Genomic DNA, 15,643 nt, shown 5'->3' on the forward strand with positions numbered 1-15,643 from the left:
GCATCCACTGCAAGCTTTATATTGAAAAAAGAGTTGGAGGTGGCCTCGCTTCCTTTCACTATTGTAAATCAGATGATAGTGCTCTCTGGTTGACCTAATCCAGCATTATTTAGATCACCACTAGTATGTGCCAGCTCCTTGTGTCCATCTTTCTTTCCTTAGTTTCTTTTTTTTTTTTTTGCATTAGTACATCCCAATAAGTGTGGCTTATCTCCATATTAGCCCACCCATCTCTCTCTACTCCTTATCTCCATCCATTCTGTATCCTATGGTAACACAGATGGAAAAGAAAATACCAATGAACTCATGGTAACCTAAATCTTTCTCAAAAGAAGAGTGCTGGAACATCCCAGACATTTTGAGAACTATCCAAGCATGGTATAAGTAACAAAGTTCAGAGACCTGTTGTTGTTGACAAGCAGTAGTCATGAGAGAAGAGTTGAATCTGTATGTGTAGGGTGACACTGTAGAAACACAGCATTTGGAATAAAAAGAATGTGAAAATACAACAGTGGTGTTATTTCTAGGACTTATACCCACGTTTGTAACAATATCATTAGCAATTTTTGTATAAGCAACATGAAGTGCACCATGTGTCATGTCTTATATATTTGTGTTAACTGTAGATATCACATAAAGAGGATATTAAGAGTACATGGTTTTTAGGACAAATGGAGGCTCTCATACTTCTTCACAGAAGTGAATGGAAAACCCATGTATTTGATTTGTAAGCAAGTAGGGGCTGTTTCTAAAGAACACAAGGCTAAGAAACAATGAAGCAATCATGGTGTCAAGTATGACGAGCTATGGAATCAAGTGTGATACGAGCTATCTTCCAGATTTACCTGGAAGATAAATTGAGTGAATTCTAACAGCCATTGAAAAAGTAACAATTTATCTTCCCACAAGCACTTCACATTTGTGGTGGAGAAAGCAGTGAGAGTTAGCTATGTCCTTTCTCAAAAAAATAGCTGCTTCTGCAAAGGCCTTCTCTAAGGGAGAATTCTGCAAGAAATGTATGACGGAGGCTGAAGACATTCAGCAAGATTCTGGAAATACCAACCTCCAGAAAAAAACAAAGGTATTTTTTTAAAATAGCAATTGATGAAAGTAGAGATATAAGCAACACTGCACAACTAGCTGTATTTGTTTGGGGCAATGTTTCCCAACCAGTGCGCCTCAGCACAAAAGTGTGTCATCAGAAAGGAACAGGTGTGCCATGGAATTTTGCCATGGCAATGAGCTAAAATGAGCAACAATAGGTATGAGGATGGGGAATGCCTTAACAGGTGTGCTGCAGAAAATTTTTATTAATATAAGTGTGCCTTGGGCTGGAAAAGGGTGGGAAACACTGGTTTGGGGTGTTGATCAAGATATGAATGAAACAAGCTCATGGAGTTACTGCTGATGAAAGACACAACTATGGGTTAGGACATTTTCAACAAACTGACCACAGTTTTGGACAAATTAGGTGAGGAAAAGACAGTGAGTGTTACAACAGATGAGGCTTATTCCATGGGAGGCAGGCAACATTTGTGTTGGAACTCTAGAACAAAGTGCACAGATGTGGATCCAGGCCATGAGCTGTATGGACCATGTGATGGTTGTTGTGGCAAAAACTGTCAATTTCATCTGAACCAGGGATTTCAATCAATGACAATTCACCCAGGTCTTGTAGGAAGACTTCTGTTTTATGCTGAAGTGCCCTGGCAGAGTTGTAGGGCTTTCTTAAAGAACTTCTTTGAACTGTGATCCAAGACAGAAGTGTTTAGGAGCTAAAAAGAGAAACCTGTGACTGAATTGCCAGATGATGAATGGTTGTAGATCCTGCCTTCTTGATGGACATAACAGGTCATCTCAGTACTTTCAACATGAGAATGTAGGGTCAGAAACAGGTTGTGATCAGGTTTTATGATGCTGCATGTGGTTTTGAAATGAAGCTGTCTCTTTGGGAGAACAGCACTTCTATTGCAATGGAGCACATTTCCCCACCTTGAAGTCACTGTTCAGTGCCACTGGGACTGAAGGTGGCAAAGGTTTGGAGCAAGCAGTATGTAGTCATAATGGCAGATCTCAGGAACTACTTCTAAGACAGGTTCTCTGACTTTGAGTCATGGAGCAGAGTTCAGACTTTTCTCTGTCCCTTTGGAAGATGTCCTTGAGGAACTGCAAATGGAACTCACTGTTATTCAGTGTAACACTACCTTGAAAGATTAGTTTTCATCCATTAAAATAAATGAATTCCATTGATACTTAGGAGAAAACTATCCAGCAATAGAATCTTTTGCTTCAAAGATGTTATCCATGTTCACAAGTGCGTGTGTGCGCTAGTAGATCTCAGTGATGACTATCAACAGTGCAAAACTGCACTCAAGATTCAAGTGAAAAAAACTTGAATGCCACCGTGGAAGTGGCCTCAGCACAGACCTTCCAGCTAAACATCGAGGAACTAGTTTCAGTGAAGGGATGACAGATGTCCAGAAGCACAACTAATAGTAAGTTATTAGTGTATGCAGAAGATATTTTGTGTTTTTAATTCACCATATGTTCCCTTCATTTTCCCTATAGGAGTTGTTGCAAATACGTTTTGAAAATAAATCCAATTTTTCACAGTTTGTAATAATTTTTTATACATCCACAAGTTAAAATAAGATGCACGCTGAAAACTGCTATTGATACGAGCACACACACACACACACACACACACACACTATATATGGTATTCATAGTTGTTAGGGTTGGAAGGGACCTCAATAGATCATTGCCTTACCCCCTGCATAGGCAGGAAAATGTGTTGGAGTCATATGACCCCAGCCAGGTGCTTGTCCAGTCTCCTCTTAAAGACACCCAAGATAGGGGAGAGCACCACCTCCCTTGCAAGCCTATTCCAGATTCTGGCAACCCTTACCATAAAGAAATTCTTCCTGATGTCCAACCTATATCTGCTCTCTGTCAGTTTGTGGCTGTTGTTCCTGGTTATTCCAAGTGTGTTCTGGTAAACAGAGTATCTCCTATTTTTTGCTGCACCCCCTGATGAATTTGTAATGGTCACAAGATCACCTCTCAGACCTTTTGTGGAGGCTGAAGAGATCCAGGTCCCTCAGTCTCTCCTCGTAGGGTCTTACTTGCAGGTCCCTAACCATATGAGCCTCCCTCCTCTGGACCCTCTCAAGGTTGTCCACATCCCTCTTGAAGTGCGGCGCCCAGAACTGAATGCAGTACTCCAAATGCGGCCTGACCAGTGCTGCATAGAAAGGAAGTATCACCTCCCTGCACCTGTTTGTGATGCACCTGCTAATGCATGATAGAGTGCAGTTAGTTTTACCAATTACTTCATCACATTGATGGCTCATATTCATCTTGGAGTCACCTATAACTCCGAGATCCCTTTCTGCTGCTGTGCTGCTGAGAAGGTCACCCCTAGCCTATAGGTGTGTTGGTGATTCCTTCTCCCTAGATGAAGCACTTGTCTTTGTTGAATTGCATCTTATTGTTTTCTGCCCACTTTTCCAGCCTGTTCAGGTCCGCCTGGATTTGATCCCTTCCTACTAGTGTGTTTACTTACCCCATAATTTCGTGTCATCTGCAAATTTGGATAGAGTGCTCTCCACACCCTCATTCAAGTCACTGATGAAGACATTGAATAGCACAGGTCCAAGGACTGAGCCTTGGGAGACCCCACTGCCCACATCTTTCCAGGTCGCTACCAACCTGTCAACCACCACTCTCTGAGTGCAACCCTTAAGCCAATTTGTCACCCCCCTGACCATGTAATCAGCTACATCACAGCCACTCAGTTTGTTTATGAGAACGGGATGAGATACCATATCAAATGCCTTCTTAAAATCCAAGTAGATGACATCTACCTCGACTCTTGCATCTCAGCATTTTGTGACAGACACACATTCATACAGTTTACACGACATGTAAGCTGAGCTAATAAACAAGTTTTAGTAAAAAAAAAAAATAGGGGTGCAATGCATAGGTACCTGCAAGGCAGAGACTAGGGCCCACCAACCAATTTGAACCGGATGTCCCTGCTCCAAATCACATCATTTGCTAAGGAACTTTCACAGATTCTTCTAGGCTCAACAAGAGTTTTCATCTCTTCTGTCATACTTCTCACTTTTAGAACAGGGACAGTCTTTCCCATAAACAACCATTTGAATTTCTAAACAGCTTTGCAACATCCATGTTTGTGCCTCCCATTGCTTTGACTTGCTATGTTTGTTCCAATAGATTGAGCATTTCTGGCATCAGTGTTCCCAGATACTGAAATTTAGAAGCTACATGCCCAGGTAGTCACACTAACGAAATTGGAAGTTATAGGAATATTTATAGGAACAAATGAAGGAAACTGAAGCAATTCCCAGGTGACTTCTTTGATCAATTATAAATACCACCTCTAATAATGGTAATTCTTAATCAAGTGTTCCCAGGGAACTGTTTGCAATAGACATAACAAAACCCTGCATAAAGGTTCAGAGTACTGCATTTTAAATAAAGAATGAATGTGAGGAAGTCACACTTGTGGAAAGAGGCAAATAATTTGGCGATTAAGTGACAGATTATGATTTACTTGCATAACTCTACTTGCAGCAATCACGTGTCTTTGAAGCCATTGTGTTTAATGTAGGGTGCCCTTTTTTGGAACATGCTATGAAATATGGTTGCAAACTACTATTGCTAGCCCTGAGAAAAATCACACTTTGCTTATAACCTGCAAGATGGACACAAGCTTTCTCAAAAACTCATTCCCTAGCCTTTCCTTGTCTTGTTCACACTCAGGACATGCACTGATGGGAAGAAACCTGTAGTATTTACTGACACCAAGATCCTGACTGGAAGTCCAAAGTGTGTACTCTTCCTTCACACATTCCAACCTAGAGCCATAAAGGATAGTAGTTGTCATTTATATAATTCTAGGAATATTAGATGCTGTCATGTTGAAAATTATCTTGCTATTCTTACTTCAGATTTCTTTCTGAATACCTCAACTTTTTCCTTCTTTGCCATCAAATAATTGGAACACAAGGTACCTAAACGCTTACTGAAATTACACAACTGAAAAAGATGCATGAAATACCACACAAGGGCATTTCTAGCCTGTCTGCTGTGAACTATAATCATTCCTTTGCATTACCTCAATATTTCTCTGAACTTTTGCATCAATCTAATATATTAAAGTTATGAATTTCTTACCCGCATAGGTTGTTTGGGGATGAGAGCAGGAACACACACACTTGGATCTTCTACTTATCTGCTGTTGTTTTCCAGAGAGAAAAAAAATCCCTATCTTGACAATGTTATTGGAGAACTTTTATGATCTACAACCAGGTTACTGATGTAGATTTGGAAACACATGCTCCAACAGGATATTTTATATCTATTGATTTTGCTTATTACATTGAGACAACATATTAGTATCAAACCAAACTAGTTTTGGGGAACATAAAATAGTTAATCTATCATCTTGGCTGGAAGACGTTTGAGGACGATAGGGGAAAATAGGTTTACCATAAAGACCAGAGCCATATCTTGTGGGAGGATGTGTGACATACCTGCTGCACCAGGCCTAGAAATTGAGCTGAGCCTTCTTCATCAAGTATAATTAACATGCTATGGCCTGAACTTTGAACAAGGTTCAAATTTAGATATTAAGGAGCCTTAAACCCATTCTTAAGAAAAACTATGTATTGTATATGACATATAACAGAGTATGTTAGTAACTCAGTTAATGAGGCAATGCAGTCAATGCTAGGAAGAGGACTGGGAGTCCAAAGAACAGGATCGGAGCTTTGTCACTAACCTGCAGCATCATTTTAGGCAACCTTCTACATGGTTTTCTTTCTGCCCTTTATCTGGTATGTTCAGGTTGTGAGCTCTCTCTTATTGTGCATTTGTATAACATCTAGGACAGTAATGGTAAAATTTTACAGGGCTTGCCTACACTAGGGCAGCAGCTGTTCTGGCCAGATTGGGCCCACCCATCCATACCTGTAGGCACGCATCAAGTCAGAAGTTTGCTGGTGACACTACTTGAAGGCATCCCTCAAAGCCTATTCTCCAGTTCTTGATCTTTGGTGTCCTTGACAGTGACTGCTCTGGACAATCCTGGATCAGTTTCACGTGCATATTTCTCGATTTGGAATGTGCCGTCAGCCATGAATGGGCAGCATATTGAATGGTGTAGACAAGCCCTTAACAGTCTCAATTTATTAATTTGTGAAAATCTGTTTTCATCTTTTGCTTGCTTGCTCTTTCTAAACTTAGTTTGTAGCCTTCTTGTTTGGGGAAAATGCTTAAAAGTGTGATCTAGGAAGGCTCAGGAACCAAAGGACAAATACTAGCAACACAAAATTCATTATTTTTAATGCTTTTTTGCATCCTAACAAGTGAACTTTCAAGACCTGGAGTTGGCAATGCAGCAAAAGGTGTTGGGATGGGGCTCAAGATGCTGCCATAAACCAAACCATTTCAAAAGCAGCAAAAGCAGAAATTCAGGATGTTCCACTTTGTGTAATCATTGCAACAGGAGTCTATGCTTTTGAGGATTTTATAATCATATTTTATTGCATAAGAGCTTCATTGTAAATAGCCAACTAAAAAACCTTCCATGACAACATTGTAAGGAAGTCATTACACAAAAATGTTCACCACAGAAAACAGAGTTTAAATGGTCAAAAAGTGTTACATTACAGATACTAAAGTGTATGTAAAAATCCATTCTTCTGCTATGATGTCAGAAGTACATCATCATTATTACTGGAAGTAACTGTTTTTTAAGAGAAGAGACATCAAAACAGACATCACAAGGTCAGATTTTTGTTGGGGAGAGAGACAGGGTGATGTGAAAAGCAAGACTGGCAGGGAGGTTTGTACCTTTCTTGGCTCCTCTATTTCCAGCCTATGTTTACCCACAAGCATAATATTACTACCGTTTTAAGCACAGACTGGGAAAGTTGTTAGAACCAGTCAACATCACTCAGATAACCAGAATACCTGATTTAGACTAAATCAAGCAGCTGTCTCTTCTAAGCATGGGGAACAATGTTAGTGGCAGTACTTCAGCCTACATCTGAAGAGTGACCTGGTATCTTCAGAATGAATGGATTTGACAGAACTTTGCTTATAGACTTACTGGGCCAGAGAAAAACACTGTTTTAAAGAAGACTGTGTTTGTATAGAATTTTTCTCTCTTTTACACAAAGATCTAAGTTATAACAAAATTGTACAGGTATTTCATCTGAAGTACAATTTTTTAAAGCATAAATGGGGGCACTTCCCAGTCTCTTACACCCAACAACGACGACAAAAAAGGGTTATATAGTGGTGATTTTCAGCATATTATTATAGTATAATACAAAAATCTGACCTTGTTTTGATGTGTCTTCTCTTAAAAAAGACCAGTTACTTCCAGTAATATAGTAGAATGACGACTCTAGTGAATTTTAAGGGAACTGTTGGTGAAGAAATATGCTAAAGGCTTTACTAACTTACATGACTGAGTTAATTCCCATGAAATCCCTGTTTAGGCATGTAAATTTTGTGCAGTTTTGTTGTTGCAAATAAATTAAATGCATTTTCAAATGTGGATACTGTGGTGTGTTTGAATTCTACCTGAAGAGGAAATGAAAAGGCTGGTCTGGGGATAGATTTCATACATTAAGCAATCAAGAGGCTCACTGAATGAAAGACGAAGTCCATCCTACATCTTAAATAACTACCAAGTTTAAATAGACTGTTAATAGTGCAGTGCAATAACAAATATTTTGCTTGCCTGAAGATATATGGATCAACCACTGTTACCATCAATAATCATTTAAATACAACTGCAGCAGACATTAAGAAACAAACTGAATAATGATTTCTTGGTAAAATCCAACTTACGATCATGTAGCTTATCTTTTGTAAAGAAAGAGTAAAGTATAGATTTAACACATTGCAAGAGGTTACCAGACTATGAAAGTACTAGTACCAATTGTGCTTTTTAACAGGTTACATTGTTTTTCAGTTTGTGTTACACTGAGATTTGATATATATAGTCAGCCTTGTCCTGTCAAAACATGTTAAGCAGAAAAATCAGCACTCTCAAAGATGCCTAACATTTTTGTGTACATTCAAAAAGCTACAGTATCAAGTTAATTCTGCTAAGTAGACTATGCTAGTTCATTGCCTGATATATTAGGATTTCTCTAGCTTTCAACCCAAAAAGCTTGAGGAAGACAAAAACTTTTGGTTCTACTCAAGTGTTATTGCCACAGATGTAATTTTAGCTGAAGTGACCTAGCACCACCTTATATCCTTGATCCATACACATAATTCTCCTTGAAAGTGATGCAAATTGTGGCCAAACAGTCTGCACTTGCTTATTTTGTTTACAAAAATCCCCAACATACTACACAGAGCAAGCACAACACTTTTCTTCAGCCACGTCTAGACTGCCAGCTTAATAGACCTGGCAGTGGCACCCTTAAAACACACTGTGTTGCTCTGAAAGGGCTGCTTCCTGAATCAGAAGCAGTGTAATTGCAACTTTGTCTCATGAGCACTGTCAAGGCAAAGCAAACTTACCATGCCAAGCAGCAGAGCTTTCAAACACGCTCCATATGGGCTGCTGCTTGAACCAGCAGTATTGTGGCTATATTCACATGGCATTGAAGAAAAGCTAAACAGCACAGCTGCATGACACTGCTATGCTAACGAGCATGCTCACAGCATGGTGGAAACAGGGCTACACTTTCTCAGTTCAGGAGTCAGCTTATTTGAATACACCACTGCTTAGAGCAGTAAGTTTGCTGTGCAGATGTGACCTCTCAGCCATTTAAAACTTGCTATGTTGTAAGTCCAGAAGTAACTACATGGAAATTACACGATTGTGATACAATTACATGGTTGCACGACGAGGTTAGGTAAGACTAGACTCTGGCCAAACTTACAGACCACAACATGAGACCCTCATATTAGGACTAGTATCATATAAAATGTAGCCCCACTGACTTCAGTAATAATTACTATGAAGTGAGGTGCTATTCATTAAAAGGATGGAGTTTCATTTTGGAACTTGTTGCTAACTGCGAAACATTACAAGAAACCATAATACCACAACTAGGTGGATGGACAAATTGGAATCAAATGTAGCAGAAATGTAGTGCTTTCGTTTAGGCAAATGTCCCAAGCCACAGAAAACCCTACAGAGGGAGTGCTGCACCTTTTGCATGTCACAAAGTACAGTTCTTCAGGAGTGGCTTTCTGCTTTAAATGTGTAGTATACAGGAAAATACTCTGTTGGCTATTTGCTCTTTTCTCTCCTTATCCTACAACAGTGTAGCAAGCCCTGTTATATAGAAAACTACTGCAGGAAAGGAATGAAGATTCTGTCCCTTAACTTTGCCAGCGTTGGATAGGACAAACTTTGTTAGGTGCCTGCGGGACAAAGCTCTTCCAAATCAGCCTTGCTTCTGTGGCATGGGGTCTGCCTTGAATTTATTACAGAGAGTAGTTTTGTATTTTCAATAGATAATCCCTGGTAGAAAGGTTTGAAACGAGATAAGCATGTGTTTGCCTTAATTCTATTCATTTTGGGACTTCTGGCTAACTTAAAAAAACATTACAAGGAACCATAATACCTTGTGGATGGACAAATTGGAACCAAATGTAGCAGAAATGGATTGCTTTACTTTAGGCCAGTGTCCTTGGGATGCTTGCCAAAGGGACCCATAGGAAAACAGCATGTAGAACACAGTGCAATATCAATTTTCTGCAGCATTTTAAAAAGCAACACCTTTTCCCCCACAATATTTTCAGTGTGATTTGTGTTTTTCCATCTCTACACTTTACTAGCTGTAAATGCCCTTTAATGGCACTTTTACAAGTGCTCTAGGGGTGGGGGAGCCAGCGCTTTAATTAGAACCACTCCAAGAATTAAAATGGCAGTGGGGGTACTTGAACTAAAGCTCATTTGAGCAGCCTCTGTGCTCGTGCATAGGTGCGCTCTAACTATAAGACAAATAGGCTTAGACTGCATTGAATATCAAATTGTAGGCATCTCTTTGAAAAGCAAAGAACATAATTCACTCACTTATTTTTATTAGTCATGCAACTAGTGCTATGTGTTAAAATAACTTGCTGAATCAGGGCATAACAGATCTCTGTTTCATTCAGTTCTTCTTAAACATTAGCAGGGGCCATTCAACAAGTCTAGTTGTTTTTACCCTTCTATGCATGTGCACCAAAATGACAATTTCAAGAGCTTCAATTAAACAGGTATAATCCCTGATACAAGACAATTAAATATACTAATTTTAAACATTAAAAAATATATTGAATCAATTTGCTGCATTAACTGCAGTTAGAGCTTTGGCTTGAAGGCACAAATATTAAGGCACAATAAATGCAAATAATGTATACATTTCAATGTGCTGTGCTGAAGATAACTTTCTATTACAAAATATTTGCTTATGACTAGTCTTTCAAATGTTTCAAGTTATTTTAATACTTTTCTCTTTGATTACCTGGATAAAGTGGAATGCAAGTTAATTATTTAAATATTTGTGTAGTGCAAATACGCAAAATGTAACCATTTTCATTTCTAATCCAGTAAATTAACGTTGCTTCTTTTGCATTTTGATCTTAGGAAAGAAAAATGGCAATTTTTACATTCATTTTTGGACAATGTATGCACATTGTTACATTTAATTAACAAATTAATTTAACATGCCAATACATGGATATTTATTTCCTCTATTAAATGTACTTTTGGCTTTTTCAGTTCTTGTTTTTGCCTATTCACACAGCTGTGTAAAAATATGAAGTAAGAATATATATGTATATATAAAATGCTGCCTTAGACAACTGAGTTATAGATTATCAAAACTGCTGTAGGAAAGTTAACATTCTAATGCAAACTCAACAATGTTTTTGCTTGTTTCCAAAAGATATAAGGGAACTCCAGGTTCTTAAAAACCTCCAGAAAGCACCCTAGTTTTGTTAAGTGTCCTGCACCTAAGAAAAGTCTCTAGATTAACTTTCAAAGAGGATCTGTGTCTGTAACTCCTTTAGAAACAGAAATTTAAAAAAAGAGAAAGTTATTGCACTGAAATTAACATAACCAGGACATGATATATTTTCTCACTAATAAATGGTATAGATGTCCAGTGCAAGAAACCAACCTCCTTTAAGCACCAGTCACCTAGGGTTTACTTGTTTCAGATTTATAGTTTCAGGATTGCAAATATATAGAAAATAACTGTGTTTAATTGGGATCACAGTGCAGTCTCAGAAATGATGAATCCTGAGGAAGAATCTGGTGAAGAGTCCGCAACAACTTGACCATTTTGAATCACTTCTGGGTAATTCTTGCTGAAGTAGACCTAGGGATGCAAAATTATATGAGAGTCAGTAATTAAACTCACCATTACACATCATTTAGTTTCAAAAGACAGTTACAGAGATTAATGTAATGTAAGTATAGAAATTAAATTTCCTTAAGGAAACTGAACAAGAACTTTAGTTTAGCAGAATTCAATAAATAACTCTATTAATTGACGAATTAGTAAAATTACTACCTGGTCTTACAATCACTGCAGCAAAGAGTGAATGAATCCTCACATGACCTGTAGATCCACTCAAGTTCCAATAAATCAGATCCATAGATATATTTTATCACTTTACATTACACTGATAAGTAAAATCATTTTACTGGCTCAAAACATGGAGATAAATTAAAAACAGTGTGACAAAGAAGCTGTGAAATCTTGCGTCTGCACAAGGGTTTCTCATTTTCACACATAAAATGAACACAATGGATTTGGATGTTAATATCAGGTTGTAATCCCTATATTTTACAAACTATGATTGACAACCATTGAAAGTTCGCAGTATATGTATGAAATATCCCAGCGTTTAATTTGTGCTGCAGAGCAGTTATAGGGCCTATAGAAATGTGATCTCTGGATAGTGCACCACAATAATGAAAGGAGAAGCAAAAGCTTTAACAATGACTCAACCAAGCAACTTCTCTAAAATGTAAGATGATACCAAATAATAGGACAGTTCTTTGCCAGGCCTTTGAGTTCTTGAATTCTACCAATTTCTAGCTGAACTAGAAGAGATACAGGTTTCCTGATAAATGTATAATCAGAACATAAAGGAAATGAAATGCTGTCAAGTTTCAGTGTTCCACAATCATCACTTTTTAGTAGCTGTATCATATCTCTGTTCCTTGACAGATGCGCATAACAAAATGAAATAATGTCAAGACTTGTGTGCTCTTATCTAAAAATGTGTTTGGGTGAAAAAGGACTTCAAATGTAATTTTTTAAAAGAAGAATGTGAAAAGTTTTGTTTGAGTCTTTAAAAACAGAAAATACACTATCTTTCCAAGGCTGACATATGTCATGACTTAGGGCTTATACTCACACTGTTCTGAATACGGCTTATGAAACATTTGGGGGCACTGTCAACAAAGTTAGGTTTGTTTGATAATAATGTTCTTTTCATATATGAATAAATGTATAAGACATGCAGTACAAAAAAGAAATGGTTATATTATATAAGAACTCCTATAAGTATCACAGTCTTCCTTTGTGCATACACGTTGACATAGTGTCTATGTAGTTTCACAATTTTCAGGGAATATTAAGGTTATGATTTGAATCAAGAACAGGACTCAAAGTCCTGTTGCAAAGGATTCTCCAGTAACCAGCCACGACAGGGAGCAACAGAGGAAAGTTAATTTGGTGCCTGGCTGCATATAACATTACTAAGACTCCAATCTTCACTGTATATTTCCATCCTTTTACTAGTTTAAGACACAACTTTAACATACTTTGACTGAAGCTTTTAAAAGTGAATTTTCTACAAGAAAGTTAATAGAAAATTGTACCATAGTACCACAGATATAATGAAACAGCACAAACTTTTCAACCATCTCAATGCAAATATATAGGACTCTTTTCAATGGACCTGATTCTGCAAAATATTGAATTCCCACAACTTAAGAAGGAATGGTACATGGCACTTCATAGAAGACTAGTCCTATAATATGATTCTTCCCCTACCAAAAGAGCTGTAACTTCATAACAACTTCAAAAGGGTAAATGCTATCCACATGCAATAATTGATTGATAATTGATATTTTAAAAATTATATCTCTGTCATTGGAAAAACCAACCAGCCCCCTTCCCTCACCCCCAACTTTTCTCCCCTGTCTCCAAAAGCCATTAAAACAGCAAGGGTTTCATAGTTTCATAGTAGCTAGAGTCAGGAGGGACCTGAACAGATCATCTAGCCTGACCCCCTGCCACAGGCAGGAATGAATGCTGGGTTCACAAGACCCCAGACAGGTGATCGTCCAGCCTCCTCTTGAATTTGCCCAAGGTAGGGGTGAGGACCACTTCTCTGGGAAGTTGGTTCCAGATTTTGGCCACCCTAACTGTAAAATATTGCCTTCTGATCTCTAACCTAAACCTATTCTCCATCAGCTTAGTACCACTGTTCCTCGTCACCCCAGGTGGTGCTGAGGAGAAAAGGGCTCTACCTATTTGCTGTTGATCTCCCCTGATGAGTTTGTAGGCAGCCACCAGGTCCCCCCCTCAGCCTCCTGTTGTTGAGGCTGAACAGGTTCAGGTCCCTCAGTCTCTCCTCGTAGGGCCTGTCCTGCTGCCCTCTTACCAAGTGGGTGGCCCTCCTCTGAACCCTCTCTAGGCTGGCCACATCCCTTTTGAAGTGCAGCACCCAGTACTGGACGCGGTACTCCAACTGCCTGACCAAAGTCGCATAGAGAGGGAGTAGCACCTCTCTGGACCGGCTTGAGATGCACCTTTGGATGCATGACAAGGTATGGCTGGCCTTGCTGGCTGCGGTCTGGCATTGGCGGCTCATGTTCATCTTGGAGTCAATAATGACTCCAAGATCCCGTTCTGCCTCTGTGCTTTCAAGAAGGGAACTCCCCAGCCTGTATGTATGCTGTGGATTCCTTCTCCCGAGATGCAGCACCCTGCATTTGTCTACGTTGAACTCCATCCTATTCTCGTCTGCCCAGTTTTGTAGTCTGCCTAAATCTATTTGCAGCCCCTCTCTCCCTTCAAGTGTGTCCACCTCGCCCCACATCTTAGTGTCATCAGCAAACTTGGACAGCGTGCTTTCCACCCCCTCGTCCAATTTGGGCAATTTGCAGCTATACAACCTGTCCACCACTACTCTCTGGGTGTGCCCCATCAGCCAATTTTTTACCCATCCAACTGTGTAGGCATCAATGCCACAGTCGCTTAATTTATTGATGAGGATGGGGTGAGAGACAGTGTCAAAGGCCTTCTTAAAGTCTAGAAAGACTACGTCCACGGCGGCACCATCATCCAGGTATTTAGTTACTTGGTCATAAAAGGCAATCAGGTTGGTCAGGCAGAACCTGCCTTTGATGAACCTATGCTGATTGCCCCTGAGCATGATCACCCCTGCAGGCCCCCCACAGATGTGCTCCTTGATGATTCCCTCCAAGATCTTCCCAAGCACCAAGGTGAGGCTTACAGGCCATTCAGTAGAGACAGGAGAAGGATCCAAATGGTGAATTTGCTTATCTAGATAACTGAAGACACTAATGATTCTTTCTCACTTCCTTAGAATTATCTTTTTAATAGCTTCTTGTAAAATTGAACAGTGACCAAATCTTCACATTGGGCTCAGCCATGCAGAGAAGTTTGTCAGCATTGAGTATTACTATATAGCTTTCAGACTCATAAGCTACTCAGCATGTGCTTAGCAGGGTAAATTTAGAGCTGCATTATACTGTACTGCAATCTGGACTCCAACTCAGACAACATAGAGACCTATGAAACTTGTAACAAGCAGTGTCACCCTTGAATTGGGCTCATCAGCCATAAACAGATTCATCAGACATCTGACTAGACCTCTTAGGTGTACACCATGATCCAGAGAATCGGCAGTTGCATACTGTGCTATACGCGGGATACTGAATGACTAAAATGGTTGTAGGAGTGTGCAGAGTTGAAGGAATTTAGAAGCCCAGGCCAAGATTTGAAAAAGTATCTAGAGAACACAAATGCCTGAATCCTTGGATACTTAACATGGAACATCTGTAAAGTGACATTTTCTAAAAATCAGGCCCCTTTGTTTTATGTTTTAAGTTAGGCACCCAGCATTTAGGGCACACACTTCCAAGTCACCTGAGATAATACTGGTTCTGGTTACAAAGATTTACCTTCTCTTTATTTAAGTTAGATTTGCAACAACCATAATGCTTTATAGAATTTACTTTGTCTCAACTTATAGATAATTATTCTCTGTATGTTGAATTATTTTCTGTATGCTCAATTTAGGCAACCTTGATGCACAACTTAGAAAAGGATGTTGTTGGCAAGCCTGGTTGCATTCTGAACCACTCTGGTTAGTAAACATACTGGGTATGGCTTTTGAAAATGTGCTCATATCTGACAATCTGATTATCACCATTTATTATTATTATTTTTTTCAGTTAGATGCGGGAGTGGCGAGAGACGCACAGGTGAAAGCCCGCTGCGCCCCCGCTCCCCCGAAGCCCCCCAGAAACCCTCCAGCAGCCGCGGAGCCCCCTGCCGACCCCCAGCACAGCCAGAGGTAAGCGGGGCCCGTGGAGAGAGGGGGG

At 39.4% G+C, this 15,643-nt stretch overlaps 1 protein-coding gene across 7 annotated transcripts in view; it reads right to left on the minus strand.

Annotated features, from left to right (window-relative positions):
• Window positions 1–9,916: 9,916 nt before the first annotated feature.
• Window positions 9,917–15,643, minus strand: part of ABCC4 (ATP binding cassette subfamily C member 4) — a 255,354-nt gene continuing 249,627 nt past the window's right edge. For all 7 annotated transcript variants that reach the window (XM_025200355.1, XM_025200361.1, XM_025200360.1 and 4 more), the window contains one exon: window positions 9,917–11,372. In XM_025200355.1, the coding sequence (XP_025056140.1) occupies window positions 11,265–11,372 (108 nt within the window). In that variant the 3' untranslated portion in view covers window positions 9,917–11,264. The remainder of the gene's footprint in view (window positions 11,373–15,643) is intronic.

Source organism: Alligator sinensis, unplaced genomic scaffold (assembly GCF_000455745.1).
Source record: "Alligator sinensis unplaced genomic scaffold, ASM45574v1 scaffold740_1, whole genome shotgun sequence".
In the NCBI taxonomy this organism is placed as follows: domain Eukaryota; kingdom Metazoa; phylum Chordata; order Crocodylia; family Alligatoridae; genus Alligator; species Alligator sinensis.